General features: G+C 38.9%; 1 protein-coding gene across 2 annotated transcripts in view; it reads left to right on the top strand.

Moving 5' to 3' along the window:
* Positions 1–27836, top strand: part of mgl (low-density lipoprotein receptor-related protein megalin) — a 611193-nt gene that overhangs the window by 392866 nt on the left and 190491 nt on the right. For both annotated transcript variants that reach the window (XM_070084278.1, XM_070084279.1), the window contains exons 41-44: positions 8909–9092; positions 11819–12038; positions 12160–13317; positions 27152–27310. In XM_070084278.1, the coding sequence (XP_069940379.1) occupies positions 8909–9092; positions 11819–12038; positions 12160–13317; positions 27152–27310 (1721 nt within the window). The remainder of the gene's footprint in view (positions 1–8908; positions 9093–11818; positions 12039–12159; positions 13318–27151; positions 27311–27836) is intronic.

The raw sequence follows: 27836 nt of genomic DNA, 5'->3' as shown, positions 1-27836 counted from the left end.
GGGAGCCTTCACCAAATTCAACTTCAATAACAAGAACATAAAGTGAGACCAAGTAAACCGAGTCCTAAACGATATAAGCTGGGAAGATAGACAAAGCAACGCAGACCCCAACTTATGCCTAGAACAGATTAACTCTGTGGCACTCGGTGTATGCTCAAGGCATATTCCTTTAAGAAAAAGGAGGAGTAGACGTAAAATAGAAAGAGACAGGTGCTCCCTTTACAGGCAACGGAAAAGAATAATAGAGCGGCTAAAAGAGGCCAATATATCTGAAATGCATAGGGAGATGCTGGTCAGAGAAATAGCAAACATCGAGCTAAAGCTAAAGGAATCTTATAGGAGTCAGGAATTGTGGGAAAAACTAAAAGCCATAAATGAAATCGAATAAAACCCAAAGTATTTCTTTTCTTATGCCAAATCAAAGTCGAAAACAACATCCAGTATTGGGCCCCTACTTAAACAAGATGGGTCCTACACAGATGACAGCATGGAAATGATTGGGCTACTTAAGTCCCAATATGACTCAGCTTTTAGCAAGCCGCTAACCAGACTGAGAGTCGAAGATTTAAATGAATTTTTTATAAGAGAGCCACAGAATTTGGTAAACACAAGCCTATTTAATGTTATCCTGACGCCAAATGACTTAGAACAGGCAATAAATGACATGCCCATGCACTCTGCCCCAGGGCCAGACTCATGGAACTCCTTGTTCATCAAGAACTGCAAGAAGCCCCTATCATGTGCTTTCAACATCCTATGGAGAGGGGGCATGGACACTGGGGTCGTCCCATAGTTACTAAAAACAACAGACATAGCCCCACTCCACAAAGGGGGCAGTAAAGCAATAGCAAATAACTTCCGACCAATAGCACTAACATCCCATATCATAAAAATCTTTGAAAGGGTCCTAAGAAGCAAGATTGCCACCCATCTAGATACCCATCAGTTACACAACCCAGGGCAACATGGGTTTAGAGCAGGTCGCTCCTGTCTGTCCCAACTACTGGATCACTACGACAAGGTCCTAGATGCACTAGAAGACAAAAAGAATGCAGATGTAATATACACAGACTTTGCAAAAGCCTTTGACAAGTGTGACCATGGCGTAATAGTGCACAAAATGCTTGCTAAAGGAATAACAGGAAAAGTTGGTAGATGGGTCTATAATTTCCTCACAAACAGAACACAAAGAGGAGTAGTCAACATAGTAAAGTCTGAGGCGGCTACGGTGAAAAGCTCCTTTCCGCAAGGCACAGTACTCACTCCCATCTTGTTTCTCATCCTCATATCTGACATAGACAAGGATGTCAGCCACAGCACAGTGTCTTCCTTTGCAGATGACACCCTAATCTGCATGACAGTGTCTTCCATTGCAGACACTGCAAGGCTCCAGGCGGACATCAACCAGATCTTTCAATGGGCTGCAGAAAACAATATGAAGTTCAACGATGAGAAATTTCAATTACTCCGATATGGTAAACATGAGGAAATTAAAACTTCATTAGAATATAAAACATATTCCAGCCACAAAATAGAGTGAAAACTAACGTCAAAGACCTGGGAGTGATCATGTTGGAGAATTTCACCTTCAAGGACCATAACATTGTATCAATCGCATCTGCTAGAAAAATGACAGGATGGATTATAAGAACCTTCAAAACTAGGGATGCCAAGCCCTTGATGACACTCTTCAGGTTGCTTGTTCTATCTAGGCTGGAATATTGCTGCACACTAACAGCACCTTTCAAGGCAGGTGAAATTGCTGACCTAGAAAATGTACAGAGAACCTTCACGGCACACGTAACAGAGCTAAAACACCTCAATTACTGGGAGCGCTTGAAGTTCCTGAACCTGTACTCCCTGGAATGCAGGTAGGAGAGATACATGATTATATACACCTGGAAAATCCTAGAGGGACTAGTACCAAACTTGAACATGAAAATCACTCACTACGAAAGCAAAAAACTCGGCAGATGATGCAACATCCCCCTGATGAAAAGCAGGGGTGTCACTAACATGTTAAGAGACAACACAATAAGTGTCAGGGGCCCCAAGACTGTTCAACTGCCTCCTAGTATACATAAGGGGGATTACCAATAGACCCCTGGCTGTCTTCAAGCAGTCACTGGACAAGCATCTAAAGTCGGTACCTGACCAGCCGGGCTGTGGCTCGTACGTTGGATTGCGTGCAGCCAGCAGTAACAGCCTGGTTGATCAGGCTCTGATCCACCATGAGACCTGGTCACAGACCGGGCCGCGGGGGTGTTGACCCTCGGAACTTACTCCAGGTAAACTCCAGGCATTGTTTTGTGTACTTGGGGGTATGGATAATACCACTGTAGGGTGCTTCTCCTTGTTTTAGGTGACATCTATCCCAAATTCTTTTATTTGTGTATTGCAGCATTCAGAATATACTACTATACATTTACTGACAAAATAAATTTTCCACATCTGCAATCAGTGCTAATTTATCCATGTCTCTTTAAATACTTGTGTCAACTACCTATGCAGCATGTTTTCTTAGTTTCTAGTTATTTGATGGGCATGATGTTTCATTATGAAATTCATGTTGATTTTTGCTTAAATTTTTTTTTAATCCAGAAATTGTACAAACTTGTTCAAATGATGGTTTCTGCTAATTATAGTAATAACATGAGTATCAAACTAGTGTGACAGTAGTTTAGAGTATGTATCCTGTCTTCGTTTTAACATTTTAATAACATATGCTAGCTTGTAGTTATCTGGCATTTTCACTCCTTTTGTTGATTTATTAAATATTAGTGTTGGGTTTGCAGTTTGTTGTTTAGACACATTTCAAGATTTTATTTGGTTGAAGATTGAGACACTTATGCAACATATGTTGCATAAGTGTCTCAATCTTCAACTTGTTGGTTTTGAAAACATTTATCACATTTTGGTTGGTAGATCATCTATCATGGTTGATTTTTTTTTTTTTTGTATTCAGCATCCCTAGGTATTTTAACCCTTTCAGGGTCCAGAGGCAAAATTTCAAGGGGTGCCCCAGTGTCCAAGAAATTTAAAAAAAAAGAAAATTATTTTTCCTTACAAAAATAAAGATAATATTTATGTTAAGGTAATAAAACAAAACAAAAAAATTCTGATCAGTACTTACCAAGATATAGAGGTGGGAAGTTGACCCAAAATGACTGGGTGGCAGCAACATCAGTGACTTCCGCAAAATTGCATTTCTTTATTTTACGTTTTTTATACTTTTTTCTTTTCTTCTCTAATTTTTTTCTTTTTCTAGTAACATTTGTAGCCTGTGAGACCAATACTGTATATAATGTATATAGTATATACACTCAGCGTATTGAACACAATAACTGCACTAAAGTTATTATTATAATATTGTTTACCAGTATTGTTTACAACAATAAACATGCACAAATGTTGTATAATACTAATGTTCTATTATATATTTACATATGTACAGTCACTGGACATGTTTCTAGAACTGCTGCAGCCTGTGGAAGTCCTTGAAACAAGGTACCATGCACAGAGGTACCTTACATTTCTCGCACATAAACTGAGTGTCTTTGCATCTTTGCTGCCGTCGTTTTGTTTGTGCAGAGAGACATCTCTTCTGAGCAAATTACTTCTTAGTTGCAGGAAGCTGTATTATTAAGTGATCACCTTCCCTCCTCAAACGCTTGGGTATTTCCTGAGGAGTTCGAGGACGGTTTTGTATAGCAGGTGTAGTTACCTGGTACTTCATTATGAATTGTCTGACAGCAGACAAACAAAATTAACCATACGGTGGTCTGTTGCTGGTCTTTATTTGGTACATATTATATGCATTGAGCATTGAAATGTCCATGAGATGAAGAAAAGTTTCATGTACCACTTGTAACTATTACGAACACAATTGATAGAGCCAATCTGCATGTCACATTTGTCAACCAAGCGGATGTTTTGTGTATAATCAATCACTGTTACTGGTTTTCGAACACAGTGGTCCCTCAGTAATCGTCTGGCCTGAAAGTCATCCATTTCGGAAATAGTCCCGTTATTTCGTCTAAATGTTGGCCCGCAAATGGTCTGTTAACTCGCTAATCGTCTTTCGTCCTGGACGCTTACTGAAGGCTCTGAGCCGTTCCCAGCCAGTGTGCCATTGTTTACCAGTGAGCGACGGTCCCCTCACTTCTTCATCCGAAATTTTTTTTTTTAATACACACTCCATTCATATTAGTGCTTGCAAGTGCTAAATAAACTACCATGGCTCCACAGAAAGCTCCTAGTGCCAAACCATTGGTGAAGAAGGTGAGAAATACGATTGAATTTAAGAAAAACATCATTGAACAATATGAAAGAAGCAACAGATCGCAGCTCAGAATCTTGCTGCAGAGGAGGAAGAGAGATGGAAGAAGGTGCCTTCTTCAGAAATTAAGGATATTTTTGAAATGTGGGGTAGGATGGAAAGATTTATGGAGAAACATCACCCTTAGAAGGGTGTTGCATGCCATATCCCATTTTAGGGAAATTTTAAAGAGACACCAGAAACAGAGCTCTCTGGACAGTTTTTTTGTGAGACAGGACTCCAATGACTCTCAAGCTGGTCCTAGTGGCATTAAGAAACAGAGAAGAGAAGTAATCCCAGAAAAGCACTTGATACCTGAGGTGTTGATGGAAGGGGATTCCCCTTCCAAACAGTAATTCAATGTCTCTCCACCTCCAGTCTTCCATACACTGAGAAGAATCGCCAATAAAGGTATGTGTTATGCTGTTAATGTTTCATTCATCATGTGCCATTGTATTGTTTATGTACTACATCTATATTTCATGTGAAAATTTTTTTTGTTTTAATACTTCTGGGTGTCAGGAACGGATTAACTGTATTTGCATTATTTCTTATGGGGAAAATTTATTCGAAAATCGTCTATTTCGATAATAGTCCCACTTCCAGGAACGGATTATGGACGATAAGTGAGGGACCACTGTACGTTCATTAGTCACTCTATCAACTTTGGCACTGTCTTGCATTTCGTTAGGGTGAATGGTTGTCAACAATGTGACATCTCGTTTGACATGCCACCGTAATCCCATGATGTCATTGGTACTATACACCTGCAGCTCACCAGCATGAGTGCCTGTGTTGAACCTGGGCATATGTTTATGACTAGAATGCACTGTGCCACACACATCTGTCATGTTCACTCATAAGAAATCACTGAGTAAAGGGCCTGTGTACCAGTTATCAGTATATAATGTACGCCCTTTACTAAGATAAGGTGCCATCGTGTTTCTCACTATGTCACCTGTGATACCCAATAACATCCTGGTATCTTTCAACGTTTTACTTCCCATGTATACAATAATATCCAATACCAGGCCACTGTCACAGTCACAGAGTACAAACAGTTTTATACCAAAGCGTTTCCTCTTGCTCGGTATATACTGCTTGAGCGACAGTCTACCTTCGAACAAAATTAAAGACTCGTCAGTTACAAGATTCTTGAATTGAAAAAAGTACATGTTAAACTTTTGTTTCAGATACATAAAAACATTTCTAATCTTGTATAACGTGTCACTTCTGTCTGGCCTGGTTTTGTCAGAGAAGTGCAATATACGTAACAGTAAGATAAGCCTGTTCACTGGGATGATTTCACTGAAAGCCGGGGTACAAATTAGCCGATCTGAGGACCAGTATGATTTTATATTATGCTTATAGACATGAGGCATAAGCATTATTGTTGCAAAAAGCAAATACATTTCAGCCACAGTTGTCTCTTTCCACCGGTGTAGGCTTGACTGTGGTGATACGATCGTACTTGCCATGGTGTACTCAAAAATCTTGTTACTTTCCCTCACAATAAATTCCATCAAGGGCTGATCAAAGAATAGTTGAAAGAATTCCAGTTCATTTGCAGTGTTTCCAAGGGAACAAAATTGGGATTTTGCTGCCAATCCCAGATGCAGTTTACTGATGGATACTGGACATCATAAGCTGGTTGTGGTTGTAGTTGTGGTGGATGACGCTCCGCTTTGTCCTTGAGCTGAGGAGTCAGCGGCATGGGTCCCAGCCTGGGTTGGTGAGTCATGCATGGCCATGGCACTACCACCACCAATACCACCACCTGCTGATGCCTGTGGTCTATCTGTGCCAAGTGTAGCCACATCATCCTCACTTTCACTGTCTATTCCTGGTGTAGGGCCATAGGATGTACTCCGGGATGTACTCTGTCCCCTGGGCACCGCATAGGGAACACTATCCGAGCACGTGCAGCAGTGTATATACTGATGCTTCACTGGTGAATATGATTCCTCACTATCACTACTCGAATGATCATAAAGAGGAACAAAAATCACAGTCCACATCACTATTTATTTATTTATTTATTAATTTGAACATGATACAGAGAAGTACAAGGAATACAATTTTTAAAGTGCAGCATGCCAAAGCCCCTTGTATGCTGAGCATTATGGGCAGGCTTAAAATTAACTTAGATTAACTAAGCAATGATATATTCAGTGGTAAAAAAATTATTGTAAAACAGATAACAATTTAGTACAAATGAGTATTACAAAGACAGGTCATATGATCATTTATTGTGTTGCTGTGTAATCAGTAGAATGGAGTATTCTGTTAGGTAATGAAGTTAAATAGTAACAAAGTTTGATTGGGTCACAGGTTGACATTTATGAGATACATATATGAGATACAATTTATGAGATACAATTATTCAGTATTTATTTAGTTGTGGGTGAGTAAGTGATTTTTTGAGAAGAGACTTGAATTTATAAACAGAGAGTGTTTCTTTTATATTCACAGGTAATGAATTCCAGATTTTAGGGCCTTTTATGTGCATTGAGTTTTTGCATAGCGTGAGATGGACACGAGGAACATCAAAGAGTGATCTGTGCCTTGTGTTATGGTCATGTGTTCTGTTGAGGTTGGTAAGGAGATGTTTGGGGGGAGGGTTTATGTCAGAGTTAAGTGTTCTATGTATGTAGTAGGTGCAGTAATAAGTATGGATGTTTTGTATTGTGAGTAGGTTTAGAGTTTTGAATATTGGTGGAGTGTGCTGTCTGTAGTGGGAATTTGTTATCATTCTGACAGCAGCCTTTTGTTGGGTGATTAGTGGTCTGAGATGGTTTATTGTTGTTGAGCCCCATGCACAAATTCCATAGGTGAGATAGGGGTAAATAAGTGAGTGATATAGGGCCAGGAGGGCTGACTGTGGAACATAGTACCATATCTTCGATAGTATGCCTACGGTCTTGGAATTTTTTTTGGAAATTTGTTGTATATGTGTTTGAAATTTGAGTCTATTATCAAAGTGGATTCCTAAGAATTTTCCCTCTGTGAGTTTTGTGATAGGTGATCCATTTATCATTATGTTAAGAGACACATCTGTAGCTCTGTTACCAAACTGAATGTAGTAGGGTTTGTCTGAGGCCTGGCCACGTGAAAATATTGGGTTTCTCTTGCGACGAGGTGCAACTGAACGTGACCAAGACATGCCCACACCAGAGGTACAAGGTTGAGGATCCTCAGGATTTTCTGCACTATTTTCAATATCCTGGTCATTGCTTTCGGTCACAAATCAATCAAAGCCATAGAATTCTTCTTCTTTTACACTTCCATCAGAGTTAGAACTATCAGTTAGGAAGAGTAGAGTCCCAATTTGCCTCAGAGTGAGAGCTACCTTGCGGCAAGGCATGGTGAACAAAGGTTACTGAGGCGGCATTCCCACAATGCCATGCAGGCACCTAGAATGTTTGTTTACGGTGCGCGCACACACCACGCAGACCCGTTCTCTCAGATGTAGGCCTACCAGCCTTCATGCACTAAATTTGATGCCGCTAGAATTTTGGCATAGATCTACAGTTTGGACCCTCAACATATAGCTGTAGATCTATGGCACGGACCCTGAAAGGGTTAATGTGCCAAGGTTGCTGATTTTGTCAAGGAAATTTTGTGGGTTGGTTATGTTCATGCAACTTTTGATTGTCAAGACTGAACTGAAGACTGTTGAGTACAGAAAATATTTCTTTATTGCTCTTAGTCAGTCTACTGTCACAATCACATAAGGGCTCCATTGTAGTTTTCTAAGTTTCTTTTTCTTGGATGACTTATCACTATTGTCATGCTTCCCTCCTTCAGAGATTCTCTTATCAGAAAAGGTTACTTGTCTTGTATCATTGGTGCAAGGTCTCATGTAGGAAGACATTTTCAGAATATATGATACACTTTCGATGTTATTCTTAGCCAAATGTGAAGCCCCATCTTTCCCTGATGGTTATTTCTGGCCTCTTATCACAACCCAAATTCAAAATAAAGGCTGTAGCCAGGATAAGATTGTCCTTGCACTATTCAGGATGAGCCAGGAATTAGATCTGATCTTTTATCTGTCAAAGACTGCATGTCTAAATTCTGCTTTCTTCTAATAATATGTTATCATTTTCTTTGCCTTATCCAAATCTAAAACCTATTCAGCAGCCTTTTTCTCTGAGTATCAGTGATATACAGAGCGTCCAGAATTAAAATGTTTTCATACAGTGATTGTTGCCTTGACTGCCACATACTGAGCCCTCTTTACTGTGATGTAACCCACTCCAGGGCTAAAGTCTGCTGTCATAACCCTTTTGTGCACAAGCTACATCAGCCATATAAGGAGTCCACTTGTAGAGATAGTTTGCTACCTAGTGGATATATTGGTTATTCATTGAAAATACAGTAGTGTTTCAGGTTTAGATTATATTACATTATCATATGGAAGTGCTAAATCTGTAGAGTCATAGAGCATCTAGGATAGGTCCAATTCCGTGGATCAAGAATCCCTCACTGGCCTCAAGGCACTTCTCTTAAGGGGTTCCAGTCTGGAGTTAATGGTAATGTGAAATAGTAACATCATAGGAAAGATTGAAATAATCTTACTGATTTCAGGACTGGGAGTGTGACTTCGACAATGACTGTGGTGATGGTTCTGATGAAGGGCTCGCATGCAATAATAAATATCGTGAGTGCACTGTTGATGAATTCAACTGTACTAATGCCAAGTGTGTTCGGAAGACCTATCATTGTGATGGAGAAGATGATTGTGGTGATAACTCTGATGAAGTTGGATGTGGTGAGTCAAACATTCCTTTATAAATACACTATGCATTAACTGTAATGTTTAATATTTATACACAATGAGACTTGTCTTATCAGTAATTATTAATGCAGTAATCTATAATACATTTACATTTTCTGAAATTTTGGTTCTGCGACTTATCAAGTATTATTAAAAATATTCAAACTTGTCAGCCTTCAGTTTATGCATAAGAATATGGAAGCAACTGTAAATTTTGCCAAATTATTATGCATATTATTTCATGCTTAATAAAATTATATTGCACTCTGAATTGTACCATAATATTGCTTCAAATAATAGTATAGTACTCATTAATATACAATACAATATTATCTTTAAATTCATATTAAATAAATTAATAAAAATATTTGTGTATAGGAATAAAGTTGAAAGTGAACATAAATAAGAGTAAGGTGATGAGAGTATCAAACAAGTTAGGTAAAAAAAAATTGGATATTAAGTATGGAAGAAGTGAATGTGTTCATATACGTATTTGGGAGTAGACTTGTTGGCGGTTGGATTTATGAAGAATGAGGTAAACTATAGAATTGATAAAGGAAAAAAGGTAGATGGTGCATTGAGATATTTGTGGGGACAAATCAAATCAAATCGTTTATTCTCTATAAGGGTTACAATGTGGGGTTTACAGGATTTGGATATTGTGTGGTTTACATGTTATAAAATACTTATTACAGAGGGGGCCACTAGGACACCTAGCATGGCTAGGCATTTCTGGCAGACTTAGATTAATTCTTAACATTAAATCCTTACAGATTATGGTATTAAGGCTAGGTGACTACATTATAATTTGTGAGTTTAGCAATGTGACTGCTTTTGTTTTAGCACAACACAAAGTGTCTATATTGGAGTATCATAGGCAAACTTATGGCTAGTTAGGATTCATTATTTTAAGATAAGATTAGTATTTCTGTGTTAATAGTCAGTGGGTAAGTGAGTGTAATTGTGAACCACCAGGTGGTTATCATGTAGTTAGTTGTCAGGGTGTATCAGGGAGATAACATGTTTTCTAACTGTAGTTTTGAAATTATGAGTGTGTCTGCAGTTCTAGAGTTTTCAGGTAGGGTGTTCCAGATTTTAGGTCCTTTGAAATACATTGAATTTTTGTAAAGGTTTAGTCGGACACGGGGAATGTCATAGAGATGTTTGTATCTGGTGTTATGCCTGTGGATCCTGTCACAACTATCAAGAAAGCATTTTAGGTCAAGGTTAATATTGGAATTTAAGGTCCTGTAGATATAGACTGTACAGTAGTAAGTGTGGATGTTCTGAACAGGGAGTAAGTTTAGATCTATGAAGAGTGGGGGGGGGGGGGTGTTGCCAGGGATGGGATTTAGTTATTATTCTTACTGCGGCTTTTTATTGGGTTATTATTGGCTTTAGGTGTGTTGCTGCAGTTGAACCCCAAGCACAGATAGCATAAGTGAGGTATGGATATATAAGTGAATGGTATAGTGTGAGAAGGGCAGTTTGCGGCACGTAGTATCGTATCTTGGAGAGGATCCCCACCGTTTTGGATACTTCTTTTGTTATGTGTTGGATATGGGTGCTGAAATTTAGGTTGTTGTCGAGGTATAGGCCAAGGAATTTGCCCTCTTATGTCTGGCAATTAGAGTGTTGTCGATCTTAATGTTAAGTTGCGCAACACCTGCTCTGCTACCAAACATAATATAGTAGGTTTTGTCAGTGTTAAGTGTAAGTTTATTGGCTGTCATCCAAGTCGATATTTTGAGCAGCTCCTCGTTAACAATGGTGTTGAGGGTGGCAAGATTAGGGTGGGAGATGACATAAGTCGTGTTGTGGAGGCAAAGGAAATGTATGAGAGTATAGTGGTACCAACACTTTTATATGGGTGTGAAACATGGGTTGTAAATGTTGCAGCGAGGAGGAGGCTGGTAGCAGTGGAGACATTATGTCTAAGGGCAATGTGTGATGTAAAGATTATGCAGAGAATTTGTAGTGTGGAAATTAGGAGGAGGCGTGGAGTTACTATTATTCAGGGGGCTGAGGAGGGGTTGTTGAGGTAGTTTGGTTATTTAGAGAGGATGGAGAAAAATAGGATAATTTGGAGGGTGTATAGTTATGTAGAGAAGTGAAGGAAGGGTTGGGGTCGTCCTAGGAAGGATGGAAGAAGGAGGTAAAAGAGGTTTTGTGTGCAAGTGGCATTGACATATAGCAGTCTTTTGTGAGCATGTTAGATAGGAATGAGTGGAGACAAATGATTTTTTTAGGATTTGATGGGTTGAGCGTGAGCAGGGTAATATTTCGTGAAGTGATTCAGGGAAACCAGTTAGCCGGACTCGAGTCCATGAGGTGGGAAGTACAATGCCTGCACTGTTTAGGAAGGGTTTGGGATATTAGCTGTTTAGAATGACATCTAAAATGTTGTATCTGTGCACCTCTGCAAAGACAGTGATAGTGTGAATGATGGTTAAAGTGTGTTCTTTTTTTGAGGTCACCCTGCCTTGGTGGGAGACAGCCAGCATATTAAAAAAATTATTATGAGGAATTTAATATGCAGTAACACATAACATACTTTAATATTTAATAAATCTATTTTTGTTTTACACATAATTTTACTGTGCAAGTGATTGACTATTCAGCATACTTTTTATCAATCCTAAATGGTTATTGTTATCATAGTTTAATATAGAGATACTCTTCACTGTATCATAACAAATATTTTATTTTATTTTCAACAGCACCAGGGAAAAAGTGTGAACCTGGACAATTCCAGTGTAAAAATGGAGAGTGCATAGAAATGAAGCTGGTGTGCAACAAAGTTAGTGAATGCTCTGATGATTCTGATGAGCCACTTCACTGCAATGTTGATGAATGTGCCAAGGTGGAACTGCATCAATGTGGACATAAATGTATTAATACCATCATAGGATTTGAATGTGCTTGTAACACAGGATACAAGTAAGAACTTTTGTCTTTCAATTTTGTTAGTTCTTAATGTTCTCAAGTCTTTTAATGCATTTAAATTCTGTATCTTTACATATGTACAACAGTTTTAAAATCCATGTTTTTTTTTTTACAGGTTAATGCCAGATGGCAAAGCATGTGAGGATGTGAATGAATGCACAGAGGTCCCTGGTGTATGTTCACAAAAGTGCTTCAACACTCCAGGCTCTTACAACTGCAAGTGTGAAGAAACATACTATGAACGAGAACCAGATGGTAAAACATGCAAACGTCTAGATAAGACAGTTCCTTGGTTGTTCTTCACTAATAAATACTATGTGAGAAGGCTGACTACTGATGGCTCACAGTATTTGCTAATGCATCAAGATCTTAGAAATGTTGTTGCTCTAGATTTTGACAACAAAGAAGAGATGTTGTACTTCGCAGATGTTACTGCAAAGACTATATACAGAGGTAATATTAATGGTACCGAGAAAGAAGAAATTATTAAGCATGATAGTCATGGCCTTGAAGGCCTAGCAGTAGATTGGATTGGTCGAAAAATTTATTGGTTGGACAGACATAGTAAACAGCTAGATGTAGCAGAACTTAATGGCACTAATCGCAAAACTTTGAAAGCCAGTGGAATTAATGATCCAAGAGCAGTAGCAATTCATCCTGGTATTGGCTATGTATACTTCACTGACTGGCATCTTCAAACCTACATAGGTCGTATTGGAATGGATGGGTCAAACTTTTCTCGTATTCTTAGCTTTGATGATAAGGTGATATGGCCAAATGCCCTCACTTTTGACTATTTTACTGACAGAATTTATTGGGCTGATGCTCATCTTGATTACATAGCATATGCAGATCTCGATGGTAAAAATCGTCATGAGATCATAAGTGGTGCTAAAGTGCCTCATGTTTTTGCCATCACTGTGTTCGATGATTATATGTACTGGACAGACTGGAATTTGAAGGCAATACTGAAAGCTAACAAGTTTACTGGTGAAGGCCTCCAGTTCCTGCGTAACACCACTCACCGACCATACGACATACATATGTACCATCCTCTACGTCAGCTACCATATGACAACCCTTGTGGTGATAACAATGGTGGCTGCTCGCATTTATGCCTACTCTCACCCACTGTAAATGGAGTATCATACACCTGTGCTTGCCCAGACCAGTTCTACCTAGAGCGAAACAACAAAACTTGCATTGCCAACTGCACTCGGGGACAGTACCGCTGTTCAGGAGCAGACGACAAGTGTATTCCTAAATACTGGAGGTAAGTGAGAAAATATAATAATTCAGTTACCAAAGTATCTATATTGCTTTAATATTTAGTTATAGACTTCTTCTTTCTTTCAGCAAACCAGCCGTATCCCACCGAGGCAGGGTGGCTCAAAAAGAAAAATGAAAGTTTCTCTTTTTAAATTTAGTAATTTATACAGGAGAAGGGGTTACTAGCCCCTTGCTCCTGGCATTTTAGTCATCTCTTACAACACGCATGGCTTACAGAGGAAGAATTCTGTTCCACTTCCCCATGGAGATAAGAGGAAATAAACAAGAACAAGAACTAGTAAGAAAATAGAAGAAAACCCAGAGGGGTGTGTATATATATGCTTGTACATGTATGTTGAGGTGGTTTGGTCATTTAGAGAGAATGGATCAAAGTAGAATGACATGGAAAGCATATAAATCTATAGGGGAAGGAAGGCAGGGTAGGGGTCGTCCTCGAAAGGGTTGGAGAGAGGGGGTAAAGGAGGTTTTGTGGGTAAGGGGCTTGGACTTCCAGCAAGCGTGCGTGAGCATGTTAGATAGGAGTGAATGGAGACGAATGGTACTTGGGACCTGACGATCTGTTGGAGTGTGAGCAGGGTAATATTTAGTGAAGGGATTCAGGGAAACCGGTTATTTTCATATAGTCGGACTTGAGTCCTGGAAATGGGAAGTACAATGCCTGCACTTTAAAGGAGGGGTTTGGGATATTGGCAGTTTGGAGGGATATGTTGTGTATCTTTATATGTGTATGCTTCTAGACTGTTGTATTCTGAGCACCTCTGCAAACACAGTGATAATGTGCGAGTGTGGTGAAAGTGTTGAATGATGATGAAAGTATTTTCTTTTTGGGGATTTTCTTTCTTTTTTGGGTCACCCTGCCTCGGTGGGAGACGGCCAACTTGTTGAAAAAAAAAAAAAAAAAAAATGTATGTGTATTGCGACCTAAGTGTAAGTAGATGTAGCAAGATGTACCTGAAACCTTGCATGTTTCTGAGACAGAAAAGACACCAGCAATCCTACCATTCACTTATATATCCATACCTCACCTATGCTATCTGTGCTTGGGGTTCAACTGCAGCAACACACCTAAAGCCAATAATAACCCAACAAAAAGCTGCAGTAAGACTAATCACTAAATCCCATCCCTGGCAACACACCCCCCCACTCTTCATAGATCTAAACTTACTCCCTGTTCAGTACATCCACACTTACTACTGTGCAATCTACATCTACAGGACCTTAAATTCCAATATTAACCTTGACCTAAAATGCTTTCTTGATAGTTGTGACAGAACCCACAGGCACAACACCAGACACAGACATCTCTATGACATTCCCCGTGTCCGACTAAACCTTTACAAAAATTCAATGTATGTCAAAGGCCCTAAAATCTGGAACACCCTACCTGAAAATTCCAAAACTGCAGACACATTCATCACCTTCAAAACTACCATCAGAAAACATCTTATCTCCCTGATACACCCTGTCAACTAATAATACGAATACCACCTGGTGGTTCACACTTACACTCACTCACCCATTTGACCATAAACAGAAATATCAATCTCAATCTCAAAATAATGAATCTTAACTAGTCATAAGTTGGCCTGTGATACTCCAATACTGAAACTATGTATAGTGCCAAAACAAAGGCATTCACATTGCTAAACTCACAACTAGTATTTAGTCACTTAGCCATAATACCAACTTACCTCATAATTTTGTAATATTTTAAACTTAAGATTTAATATAAGTCTGCCCGAAATGCCTAGCCATGCTAGGTGTTCTAGTGGTACACTCTGTAATTATTATTTTACTACATGTAAACCACACAATAACCAAATTCTGTAAACTCAGCATTGTAATCCTTATAGAGAATAAACTTTGAATTGAATTGAATTGAATTATGTAAAACAACTACAGGCTTCCATTTTACACTCACTTGGCAGGACGGTAGTACCTCCCTGGGCGGTTGCTGTTTACCAACCTACTACCTAGGTTATATATAGACAGTGTTGCGTAAATCAGGCTGTAGTGCATCATATTCATGTCAACAAATGTTCAAAGTAAATTTTTTTTAACATAAGCATAAACATAGGAATATGTTCACTTTTATTATTCCTAATTATTATGATATTCCATAGGATTTGTTAAGTATTTATGGCATGAGTCTAGGGGATCTTCAGTATGAAATATACTCATGGGAAATCATAATAAGAAATTAAATATAATGGTATAATTCAATCCTTTGTGCAGTTCAATTTTAGTATAAATGATGAGGACATTGAAAGACTTCATATAAAATATCTCTTTAATATAATGTATATTACTGTATGATCTTAAGGTATTTTAATGGTACCTTTTACTTATCAATTAGATACAAACACTTTAACAGACTTATAAATTATATACAATTTACAATGACCTCCATTCTGGCTGAATGGGTCTTTATACATAAAATTTATGAAGTTATAGACTCTCTATGCCCAGAGATGATCAAAGTTTCAACCACTTATAATTAGACCAGAATAATTGAAGTCTCTTAAACACAGGAGAGCTTCTGCTAGGTCTCTTACACACAGGAGAGCTTCTGCAAGTACTCACACTTGCTGGAGAATAATGCTATACTGCAGGTAGTTTCTTAATCAAAGTAAATGAGCAGGTAAGGAAGACCTTCTCGAGATAGATGAACAAATATGAAAGTTATATTTTACAAAGCCGCATTTTGGCGTAACACTAATATTATGTTAATGGAAATGGAAATAGGTATTTGTTATAATTAAGTTACATATTTTGGATTTGATTTGCAGGTGGCAGGTAGAGTTATGCTTTTGGTGCCCCAGCTACAGTGTTTAGTTTTCATAAAAAAAATAAAGTTTCCAGTAGTTGTAGCATATACTAATGTCTTTTGGATCCCATTCTGGTAGTCTCCCATATTTGTAAAGAAAGTGTATTTTGTTGCATCCTTTTAGCACTTTTTTTTTTTTTCATTTTTTCAAAATAGCTTAGAATTTGGTCAAAAGGAGCAATGAAATTGGCTTAAAATAGGACTCGGATAGGCAAAATCACAAATGTATAAATTGTGCCCAGATTGCTAACTTTGTGCCTGCATAAGTTTTCCTTAAAATTTTTTACTTTTGGTGTCATTACCTTCCTGAAAAGATTCTTTACCATTTCAGTAGAATTATTTTGAAAAACATGGACACCGAGAGCAATATTAATTTTGGAGGTAAGAACAGTGAATTGCTTAATTAAGAAGTGTAACACCACCTGTAAGTCCTTCATTTTGTCTTTGTCCTCTCCTCAGTATTTGAATCTCTCTACTTCTATTTCCTTTTCACTCATGTGCAGTGTTGAATAACTTACACAGAATCAACACTTTTCACTTAATATTATTTAATTATACAATATTCATCTATAATAATACAGCAGATATATCTCTTGAGGAAAAAAAATTCAACACTGAGCAACAAAACTCTTTATTGAAACTAGTCAGTCTGCTTACCAGGATGGACTGAGGGCAACAGAAGTTATGGGTTATTGGTTGTCAAAGGAAGCATCACAGGGATGAACTAATGTGAATATTTAAAACCCTGACCAAGTTAGATAATACAAATACCAACCACTTCTCAAAGGTCCAATGTGATACATGGAAAAGGCACTAACTTTAACCCTTTCAGGGTCCGTGCCTTAGTTCTACGGCTCTGAAGCCAGTGTCAGTGCCGTAGTTCTACACCACAAACTCAGCTTACTCAGATAAGCTATGAGCAGTAAATTTGGGCCTAGATATGAGAGAATGGGTCTTATGTGGTAAGTGTGCACCATATAAAAGAAACCCTGCAGCATGCAGTGCATGATGAGGGAAAAAAACTGCGACTGTGTTTTTGGTTTAAAACAGTGACTTTGCAGTGTACAGTGGACCCCCGCATACTGTTGGCATCACATAACGTTAAATCCGCATAGCGATACATTTTATCACTAAAATTTTGCCTCGCATAGCGCTAAAAAACTCGCTCAACGCTATTCGTCCGAGACGCGTCTATGTGAGGCCTGAGCCAGCCTCACATGTTCCGCTGGTGGCAATGTTTACAAGCCAGCCTCCGCGGTAACATCCAAGCATACAATCGGAGCATTTCGTATTATTACAGCATTTTTGGTGATTTTATCTGCAAAATAAGTGACCATGGGCCCCAAGAAAGCTTCTAGTGACAACCCTGTGGTAAAAAGGGTGAGAAATATTATCGAAATACTGTGGTACCATGGTCAACTGCTGATGCTGCTGCTGCTGTAGCACTGTCAGCTGCTGCTGCTGCTTTAGCACCATCAGCTGCTGCTGTACCACCGTCAGCTGCTGCTGTAGCACCGTCTGCTGCTGCTGTAGCACTGTCAGCTGCTGCTGTAGCACTGTCAGCTGCTGCTGCTGTAGCACCATCTGCTGCTGCTGTAGTACCGTCTGCTGCTGCTGTAGCACCATCTACTGCTGCTGTAGCACTGTCAGCAGCTGCTGCTGCTGCTGCTGTAGCACCGTTGTTGGTGTGGCTTATTGAGAATACCAAGAAACAATTAACCCCAGAGGGTTAGCCACCCAGGATAACCCAAAAAAGTCAGTGTCATCGAAGACTGTCTAACTTATTTCCATTGGGGTCCTTAATCTTGTCTCCCAGGATGCAACCCACACCAGTCGACTAACACCCAGGTGAACAGGGAAAAATGCCAGGAAATAGTGCTCATATTGGTGAATTTAAAGCCAGCAAAGGTTGGTTTGAGAGATTTAAGAATCGTAGTGGCATACACAGTGTGATAAGGCATGTTCTGGAAGAAAATGCCAAACAGGACCTACAGTACTCAGGAGGAAAAGGCACTCCCAGGACACAGTGTCTCATCAGTCATTGCTGCATCTTCAATAAAGGTAAGTGTCATTTATTCTTCATATAGTAGAGTAGTACATGCGCAATATATATTGTGCATGTACTACTCTACTATTGTGCATGTATCCTTCTCTTTGTGTGTAGGAAAATGTATATTTCATGTGGTAAATTTTTTTTTTTTCATACTTTTGGGTGTCTTGCACGGATTAATTTGATTTCCATTATTTCTTATGGGGAAAATTCTTTCGCATAACAATGAGCTCTCAGGAACGGATTAATATCGTTATGCGGGGGTCCACTGTATTTTCATATGGTTTTTCATGGTTGTATTCACAGTTTCTTGGTCTCATTTGATAGAATGGAAGATATATTACAGAATTAGAGATGATTTTTGATTGGTTTTAGTACTGAAAAAAATTGAAATTGAGCTCAAAGTAGCAGAAATGTTCGATTTTTGCCGATGTTCAAGAGTAAACAGATCACATCGTGCCTCCAGTACATGTCAACTGGTGGGTCTAATATCCATTACAGATGAGCTGATATTATTTATACAACTATTACAATATTGCATAGCAGTAAATCTATTTTTGGTGTGAATAAAAAATCAAAATGGAATTCATGCGTACAGCCCGGAAATGTAACTAATGGACAGAGAAAATGTTATTTTATTGCCAGGAATACCCTCATTGTTTATTCTGGACCCTATTTTGAAACTGGAATATTTTAAAATTTGTGTGAAATTGGACAAATTACCAATTTGAAATAGTTGATTGAGCAGTTTCTTGTGCTCAGTTGATAAAATGGAAAGCATACTAGCAAAATAGCTAAGAATTTTTCAACTAAAGCACTGTAATTGGCTTAAAATAGAAATCAAAGTGAGCAAAATCGCCGATACATAAATACAGTGGACCCCCGCTTAACGATCACCTCCAAATGCGACCAATTATGTAAGTGTATTTATGTAAGTGCGTTTGTACGTGTATGTTTGGGGGTGTGAAATGGACTAATCTACTTCACAATATTCCTTATGGGAAAAAATTCGGTCAGTACTGGCACCTGAACATACTACTGGAATGAAAAAAGTTCGTTAACCGGGGGTCCACTGTACTGCTGACACAGTAAAATTTATGATAGCGTAATTTCATCAGTATTCCATCAAATTTCACATGTTTTGTTTTATTACCTTCAGAAAAAGATTATCTACCATTTTATAAAAATAAATAACAAAAATTGTAAAAACCTCTCATAGGCTAACTTTTTCTCTTTTATCACACCCTTTACTTCATCATTCCACCAATCACTCCTCTTTCCTCCTGCACCCACCCTCCTATAACCACAAACTTCTGCCCCACATTCTAATACTGCATTTGTAAAACTATTCCAACCCTCTTCAACACCCCCCCCCACTACTCATATTTCCACTAGCCCATCTTTCTGCCAATAGTTGCTTATATCTCACCCGAACTTCCTCCTCCCTTAGTTTATACACTTTCACCTCCCTCTTACTTGTTGTTCCCATTTTCTTCTTGTCCCTTCTACCTCTTTAACTGTAGCTACAACTAAATAATGATCCAATATATCAGTTACCCCTCTATAAAAGTGTACATCCTGGAGCCTACCCATCAACCTTTTATTCACCAACACATAATCTAGCAAACTACTTTCATTACGTGCTATATTTATATTTATTTATCCTCTTCTTCATAAAATATGTATTACTTATTACCAAAACTTTTTCTTCACATAGCTCAATTAAAGGCTCCCCATTTTCATTTACCCCTGGCACCCCAAATTTACCTACTACTCCCTCCACAACATTTTTACCCACTTTAGCATTGAAATCCCTAACCACTAGTACTATCACACTTGGCTCAAAACTCCTCATGCATTCACTCAGCATTTCCCAAAATCTCTCTCTCTCCTCAACACTTCTCTCTTCTCCAGGTGCATATACGCTTACTATAACCCACTTTTCGCATCCATCCTTTATTTTACTCCACATAATCCTTGAATTAATACATTTATAGTCCCTCTTTTCCTGCCATAGCTTATGCTTCAACACTATTGCTACTCCTTCTTTAGCTCTAACTCTATTTGAAACCCCTGACCTAATCCCATTTATTCCTCTCCACTGAAACTCTCCCACCCCCTTCAGCTTTGTTTCACTTAAAGCCAGGACATCCAGCTTCTTCTCATTCATAACATCCACAATCGTCTCTTTCTTATCATTTGCACAACATCCACGCACATTCAGACATCGCACTTTGACAATTTTCTTCTTATTCTTTTTAGTAATTATTACAGGAAAAGGGGTTACAAGCTCATTGTTCCTGGCATTTTAGTTGACTTTTACCACATGCATGGCTTACGTAGGAAAGATTCTTATTCCACTTCCCCATGGATATAAAAGGAAAAATAACAAGAACAAGAACTAAGATAAAATCAAAGAAAACTTAGATGAGCATATATAAATAAATGTGTACATGTATGTGTAGTGTGACCTAAATGTAAGTAGAAGTAGCAAGACGTACCTGTAATCTTGCATATTTATGAGACACAAAAAACACCAGCAATCCTACCATCATGTAAAACAATTACAGGCTCTTGTTTTACACTCACTTGGCAGGACGGTAGTACCTCCCTGGGTGGTTGTTGTCTACCAACCTACAATATCAAAGCTTATTGCCTTGGTAGCATTGAAAATTGAGTTGGGCAAATATTATGTTAGTGGGATGGATTGTGAAGGACCTGCCTAGTATGGGCCAACAGGCCTGCTGCAGTGTATTATTATTATTATTAGTACGTATGTATTATAATAATAATAATCATTATTATTGTTAATTTAGGGAAGTGGAGCACAGATCCAGTTCCCTTGATCAAGAGCCCCACACCAAAGAACCTCCCTTGAGGGGGAAGTTTGCAACCTGAAATTTTGTTCATATCCAGAAGCAAAAAATCGATCAAGTGACTGTTTGTATCCTTAAAAAATTCACATGGTGGGGCATTCGTAAGCTGAGGTTCCACTGTATATGGCCCAATACACATCCAACAACATTGGAGATTTACTTTCGTGTCTTTTTCTATCACTTACTTGCTTAACTTAGTTGTTACACCGTTAATTATACGCTTTATCGCTGGTTGGCACTATAGCCTTTATCAATACCTGCTGGTTTAGTATCGTACATATCGTAGAATCACTGAATCACTGCAGAAGGCACATTCACCCCTCGCTCTTCCTCCTCCATTTTTTCTTGAATTCTGTTGTGCTTCTTTCCTTCTTTACCACAGGACTGGCACTAGAAGCTTTCTTTGGGCCCATGGTGGCTTATTCAGCAGTTAAAAGCACTAAAAACAATGGAATAATACAAAATATATCACATGTATGTGAAGGAAGTGTCCTCCCTGGCTTGTAAACAATGGCACACTGGCTTTACATGGACTCAGGCCACGCGGACACATTCGGAATGAATGCCCTTAACCGAGTTCTTGGGCGTTAGCCGAGTCAATACAGTGGACCCCCGCATAACGATTTTAATCCGTGCAAGAGGGGTAATTGTTATGCGAAATAATCGGTATGCGAATGAATTTTCCCCATAAGAAATAATGGAAATCAAATTAATCCGTGCAAGACACCCAAAAGTATGAAAAAAAAAATTTTACCACATGAAATATACATTTTCCCACACACAAAGAGAAGGATACATGCACAATAGTAGAGTAGTACATGCACAGTATATATTGTGCATGTACTAGTCTACTAAATGAAGAATAAATGACACTTACCTTTATTGAAGATGCAGCAATGACTGATGAGACACTGTGTCCTGGGAGTGCCTTTTCCTCCTGAGTAATGTAGGTCCTGTTTGGCATTTTCTTCCAGAACAGGCCTTATCACACTGTGTATGCCACTACGATTCTTAAATCTCTCAAACCAACCTTTGCTGGCTTTAAATTCACCAATATGAGCACTAGTTCCAGGCATTTTTCCCTGTTCACCTGGGTGTTAGTCGACTTGTGTGGGTTGCATCCTGGGAGACAAGATTAAGGACCCCAATGGAAATAAGTTAGACAGTCTTCGATGACACTGACTTTTTTGGGTTATCCTGGGTGGCAAATCCTCTGGGGTTAATTGTTTCTTGGTATTCTCAATAAGCCACACCAACAACGGTGCTACAGCAGCAGCAGCAGCAGCTGACGGTGGTACAGCAGCAACAGACGATGCTACAGCAGCAGCAGATGATGCTACAGCAGCAGCAGACGATGCTACAGCAGCAGCAGCAGCTGACGGTGGTACAGCAGCAACAGACGATGCTACAGCAGCAACAGACGATGTTACAGCAGCAGCAGCAGCTGACGGTGGTACAGCAGCAACAGACGATGCTACAGCAGCAGCAGACGATGCTACAGCAGCAGCAGCAGCAGCTGACGGTGGTACAGCAGCAACAGACGATGCTACAGCAGCAACAGACGATGTTACAGCAGCAGCAGACGATGTTACAGCAGCAGCAGACAATGCTACAGCAGCAACAGACGATGTTACAGCAGCAGCAGATGATGCTACAGCAGCAACAGACGATGTTACAGCAGCAGCAGACGATGCTACAGCAGCAGCAGCAGCTGACGGTGGTACAGCAGCAACAGACGATGCTACAGCAGCAACAGACGATGTTACAGCAGCAGCAGACGATGCTACAGCAGCAGCAGCAGCTGACAGTGCAGCAGCAGCAGCAGCTGTACCACCAATAGTAGCGATGGTTGATTGGGGTTTATTATACAACCTGGCCAGCTCGGAGACACGCCCTCCACTTTCATACTTATCAATGATCTTTTTCTTCATCTCTATTGTAATTCTCACCCTTATTGCTGTAGGGTTGGCACTAGAAGCTTTCTTGGGGCCCATGGTCACTTATTTTCCAGAAAAAGCACCGAAAACACTGTAATAATACGAAATATTCCGATTGTATGCTTGGATGTTACCGCGGAGGCTGGGTGGTAAACAATGCCACTGGCGGAACATGTGAGCGTGGCTCAGGCCGCACATTGGACGCGTCTCGGACGAAAATCGGTGAGCGGGTTTTTAAGCGGTATGTGAGGCAAAATTTTTGCGATTAAAACAAGCGGCATGCGGATTAATCGCTATGTGATGCCATCGTTATGCGGGGGTCCACTGTATTTTGATGCAAAAACATGCAGTTATCTGATTTTGGCAATAGCTGATGCCGCTGTTACCTGAGGGTCCACTGTAGAGGAAATCAGCTCTAATATACATAACAGCCTCTCCTCACTTAGAGATGTACTCGTTACCGATGCCTTGGACTTACAACGGGGTCTCTGACCAGTATGCATGCCTAAATAATATATATTAAAGCTGATTTCCTCTACAGTGGAACCCTGGTTTTTGGCCTGTGCAGAAATCAGCCAGTTTGGAAATCGAGCACTTTTTTTCAGCAAAATTTCTCCCCAGATTTCATGCATCCGCTTAGAAATCGTTGGTACCAGACACGTTCACCTGGGCAGCTCATGTGTTCATGACTCACTCTTGGGCACATTAAATGTCTTATTTTAGGTTAATATAGACATTTTCTTTAATCCATCTATGATATTTTCTTCAAAATTATACAAGAAACACATTACATAGCATATAAACATGCCTTTCTTACTTGTTCACTGAGAGTGTCCCTCTAATCTTAATGCCATAGTTATAATACTAATATGTAATAATAATCACTCTTGGGCACATTAACCCTTTGACTGTTGCAACCCCCAATCCTGAGATGTCTCCTGGTGTCGCAAAATTTAAAAAAAAAAATTATTTTCTCTTGTGAAATGATAGAGAATCTTTTCTCGATTGTAATGACACCAAAAAAATGAAATTTGATGGAAAACTGACGGAATTATGCTCTCGCAAAGTTAGTGACCTCGGTGCTGTTTACAAATCGGCGATTTCGCCCACTTTGAGCCCTATTTTCGGCTAATTCCATTGTTCCAGTCACCCAGACTCATAGCTATTTCTTTAGAACTCCATTTTTTCTATCGATTGAGTACAAGAAACTGCCCATTTACCGATTTCAACTAGTACCTAATAATGTGGTCAGAAATTTGCAATTTGGCCAATTTCACAAAAACTAAAAAATATGACAATTTCAAAATAAGGTCCAGAATGAACAATGCAGACATTCCTGGCTCTAAAATAACATTTTCTTTGCTCATCAGTCATGTCTCCAGGTCCCTCTGATATTACTCTTGCTTTCTATTTTGAATTTTTATTCAAACAAAAAATAGAAGACTTACTATTATGCATACTACTGCAATACTGTAATAATTGTATAAATAACATCAACCCATTCATGACTGCATATTAGAATGGCTAGTTGGACATTTATTGGACAATGGCACCATTTGGTTACTTTTGAACATTGGCAAAAATCAAACATTTCCCCTACTTTGAGCTCCATTTCTAGGTTCTTTTTATAGGAAAATCAATCAAAATCACCTCTATTTCTATAATATGTTTTCCATTCTATCAAATGAGACCAAGAAAAACGAGAATACAACCATAAATACTATACGAAAATAGACCACAAAGTCGGCATTTTAATTAAAAAAAAACGGTCGGAGTTTTTTTCTCATTATGCACTGCGTGCTCAGGATTTTTTTTATATGGTGCACACTGACCACACAGACCCCTTCTCTCACATGTGGGCCTACCAGCTTTCTCCTGCTTGATTTGAAGCCGCTGGAATTTATGAGTATATACAGTATACGTCAAACATGGTACCTCGTAAGACGTATATATACGGCCGCGACAGTCAAAGGGTTAAATGTCTTATTTTAGGTTAATATAGACATTTTCATTAATCCATCTATGATATTTTCTTCAAAATTATATAAAAAACACTGTACATAGCATATAAACATACAATGTTTATATGCTATCTAGTGGTGAGTCGGTGGAGGGTAAACATTATGTTTTCTCTGGTTGAACATTAGAGAAAACTGTGAATCTGGTGTCTGGCTCAGTCACTCCCCTTAATACGCATTTGTTTACAGTTCTTGCCATGAATTATTCATTATATCTCCCTTTGTTTATGATGGCATCTAAAGGTAGTTGTTAAAAACAATTAAACTCAGTGAACATGGTATGTCGATGGTAATAATATGGTTATGTTCTGCAGTGTAGGTAGCTAGTAGGTGTAGCCCAGAGGGACTACATACATGTACATACATCTACCGGCTACCTACACTGACTTCCTACAAATATATACTACAGTGGAACCTCAAATTTCGAACATATCGCTTATAGAACTCTTTGAAAATCAACCACTTTTTTCGAACCAACTTTGTCCCTATTATCGAACTCGCCCCTATTTTCGAACCGCTGGGTACCGGACCTATCCACCAGCCCACTCCGTCTGCGTCCCCGCGCAGGCGCCATGAGCCAGTCTGGCTTGGTTGATGCTTGAGTGTACACTAACCTGTGGTCTCATTCAAACAATTTATGATTAATTCATTGTGTTTAGTGCTTGTGGGACTGTGAAATAAGCTACCATGGTTCCAAAGAAACTTGCTAGTGGTACCCCTGTGGTAAAGAAAGTGAGAAACACCATAGATATGAAGAAGGAAATAATACAGAATTATGAGAGTGGTGTGAGACTTGTTGAGCTTGCCAGGATGTATGGGAAAAACAAATCAACCATTGCTTCTATCCTGGCAAAGAAAGAACAAATCAAGGAAGTTGATGTTGCAAAAGGAGTTAATATGCTAACCAAAAAAAAGACCACAGACAATCGATCAGGTGGAGAAGTTGTTGCTGGTGTGGATCAAGTTATTTTGTGAGACGGGTCCAGTGACTCTCAAGCTGGTCCCAGTGACATTAAAAGACAGAGAAGGGAAGTAATCCCAGAGAGGGCTTTGATACCTAAAGTCCTTTTGGAAGGGGATTTCCCTTCCAAACACTAACCTCAGCTCCTCCTCTCCTCCTCCCTATCTTCCAGATGCCATCACCAATCTTCAATATAGGTAAGGAAAAACGTTATTTTATATGTTATTTAAATTTATTAATAATTGTACACTATATTTGTTGTGTGTATGTAAAACTATAATGTAATACTATCTATAATATGTATTTTTTGTGAATATTTTTGGGTTTCTGGAACGGATTAATTGTATTTCCATTACGTATTTCTTATGGGAAATATTGCTTCGCCTTTCAAACTTTTCGAATTTAGAACTAGCTCCTGGAATGGGTTAAGTTTGAGGTTCCTCTGTACTCAACTCTTACCCTACATTAAGACTACGAATATTTTAAGGTAAATAATGAATGTACTAACCACTGAAGAGCTGCAACACTATAGTTATTCCCTATAAAATTTATTTTATGTTAATATTTTGGGTGTCTGAAACGGATTAATTGGATTTACATTATTTCTTATGGGAAATATTACTTCGGTTTTCAGCCATTTCGGATTTAGGCCAACCTTCTGGAACGGATTAATTGCGAAAACTGGGAGTCTACTGTATTTTGTTTATTACAATATGCAGTACACTACTGTATAAACATTTAAAAATATACCAGAAATGTTATAAATGATGCAAAGGTGACATTAAAACAATATCAAAGATAGGCGACACAAACCCACCACTATTATAGTATGCTCCTCACTTAGCGACGAATTCGTTTACCATCATTATCTTAGGAACGGAACTCCGTCGTTAAGTGAGAAGAGGCTGTATTTAGATATGCATACTGGTCAGAGAGCCCGTCGTAAGTCTGAGTCGTCAGTAAATGAGTATGTCGCTAAGTGAGGAGAGGCTGTATTGTTATTTGTAATGTTCAGCAATTTTTTTTTTTTTAATTTATGTATTTTATCCATGGTATAGAAGACAAGGAGTGTCAACTTCTCAGTTTCCTATACATGAAAATGTCTAGCTTAATAACTCAAGAAAAATTATTCCTTTGCTGAATTTTAGGTGTGACGGTGAGAAGGACTGTGCTGATGGAACTGATGAGCCTCCAGGCAATATTTGTCCTAAGCGAAATTGTAGACCAGGACAGTTTCAATGTAATGATGGCCATGGTTGTGCTGCGGCAACACAGCTTTGTGATGGACAAAATGACTGTAATGATGGGTATGTATTACATTTTACACATGCCAAATATTTATACCAGTTTACTAGTAGATATTATCTTCCACTGGCCTCCATCATAACAAGCATTAGTAGGACAGATAATTCAGATATGTAGTTGTATTTTATTATTATTATTTTTTAAGTTTTTTTTAGGTTTTTCTCCTTTTTCTAAATAGCTCTTGTTCTTCTTTATTTCTTCTATTGTCCATGGGGAAGTGGAAAAGAATCTTTCCTCCGTAAGCCATGCGTGTCGTATGAGGCGACTAAAATGCCGGGAGCAATGGGCTAGTAACCCCTTCTCCTGTAGACATTTACTAAAAAAGAGAAGAAGAAAAACTTTATAAAACTGGGATGCTTAAATGTGCGTGGATGTAGTGCAGATGACAAGAAACAGATGATTGCTGATGTTATGAATGAAAAGAAGTTGGATGTCTTGGCCCTAAGCGAAACAAAGCTGAAGGGGGTAGGAGAGTTTCAGTGGGGGGAAATAAATGGGATTAAATCTGGAGTATCTGAGAGAGTTAGA

This window comes from Cherax quadricarinatus, chromosome 12, assembly GCF_038502225.1.
Source record: "Cherax quadricarinatus isolate ZL_2023a chromosome 12, ASM3850222v1, whole genome shotgun sequence".
NCBI classification, from domain to species: Eukaryota; Metazoa; Arthropoda; class Malacostraca; order Decapoda; family Parastacidae; genus Cherax; species Cherax quadricarinatus.
Note: the sequence above shows the minus strand (reverse complement) of the source record. Positions and strands in the feature narration are given on the sequence as shown.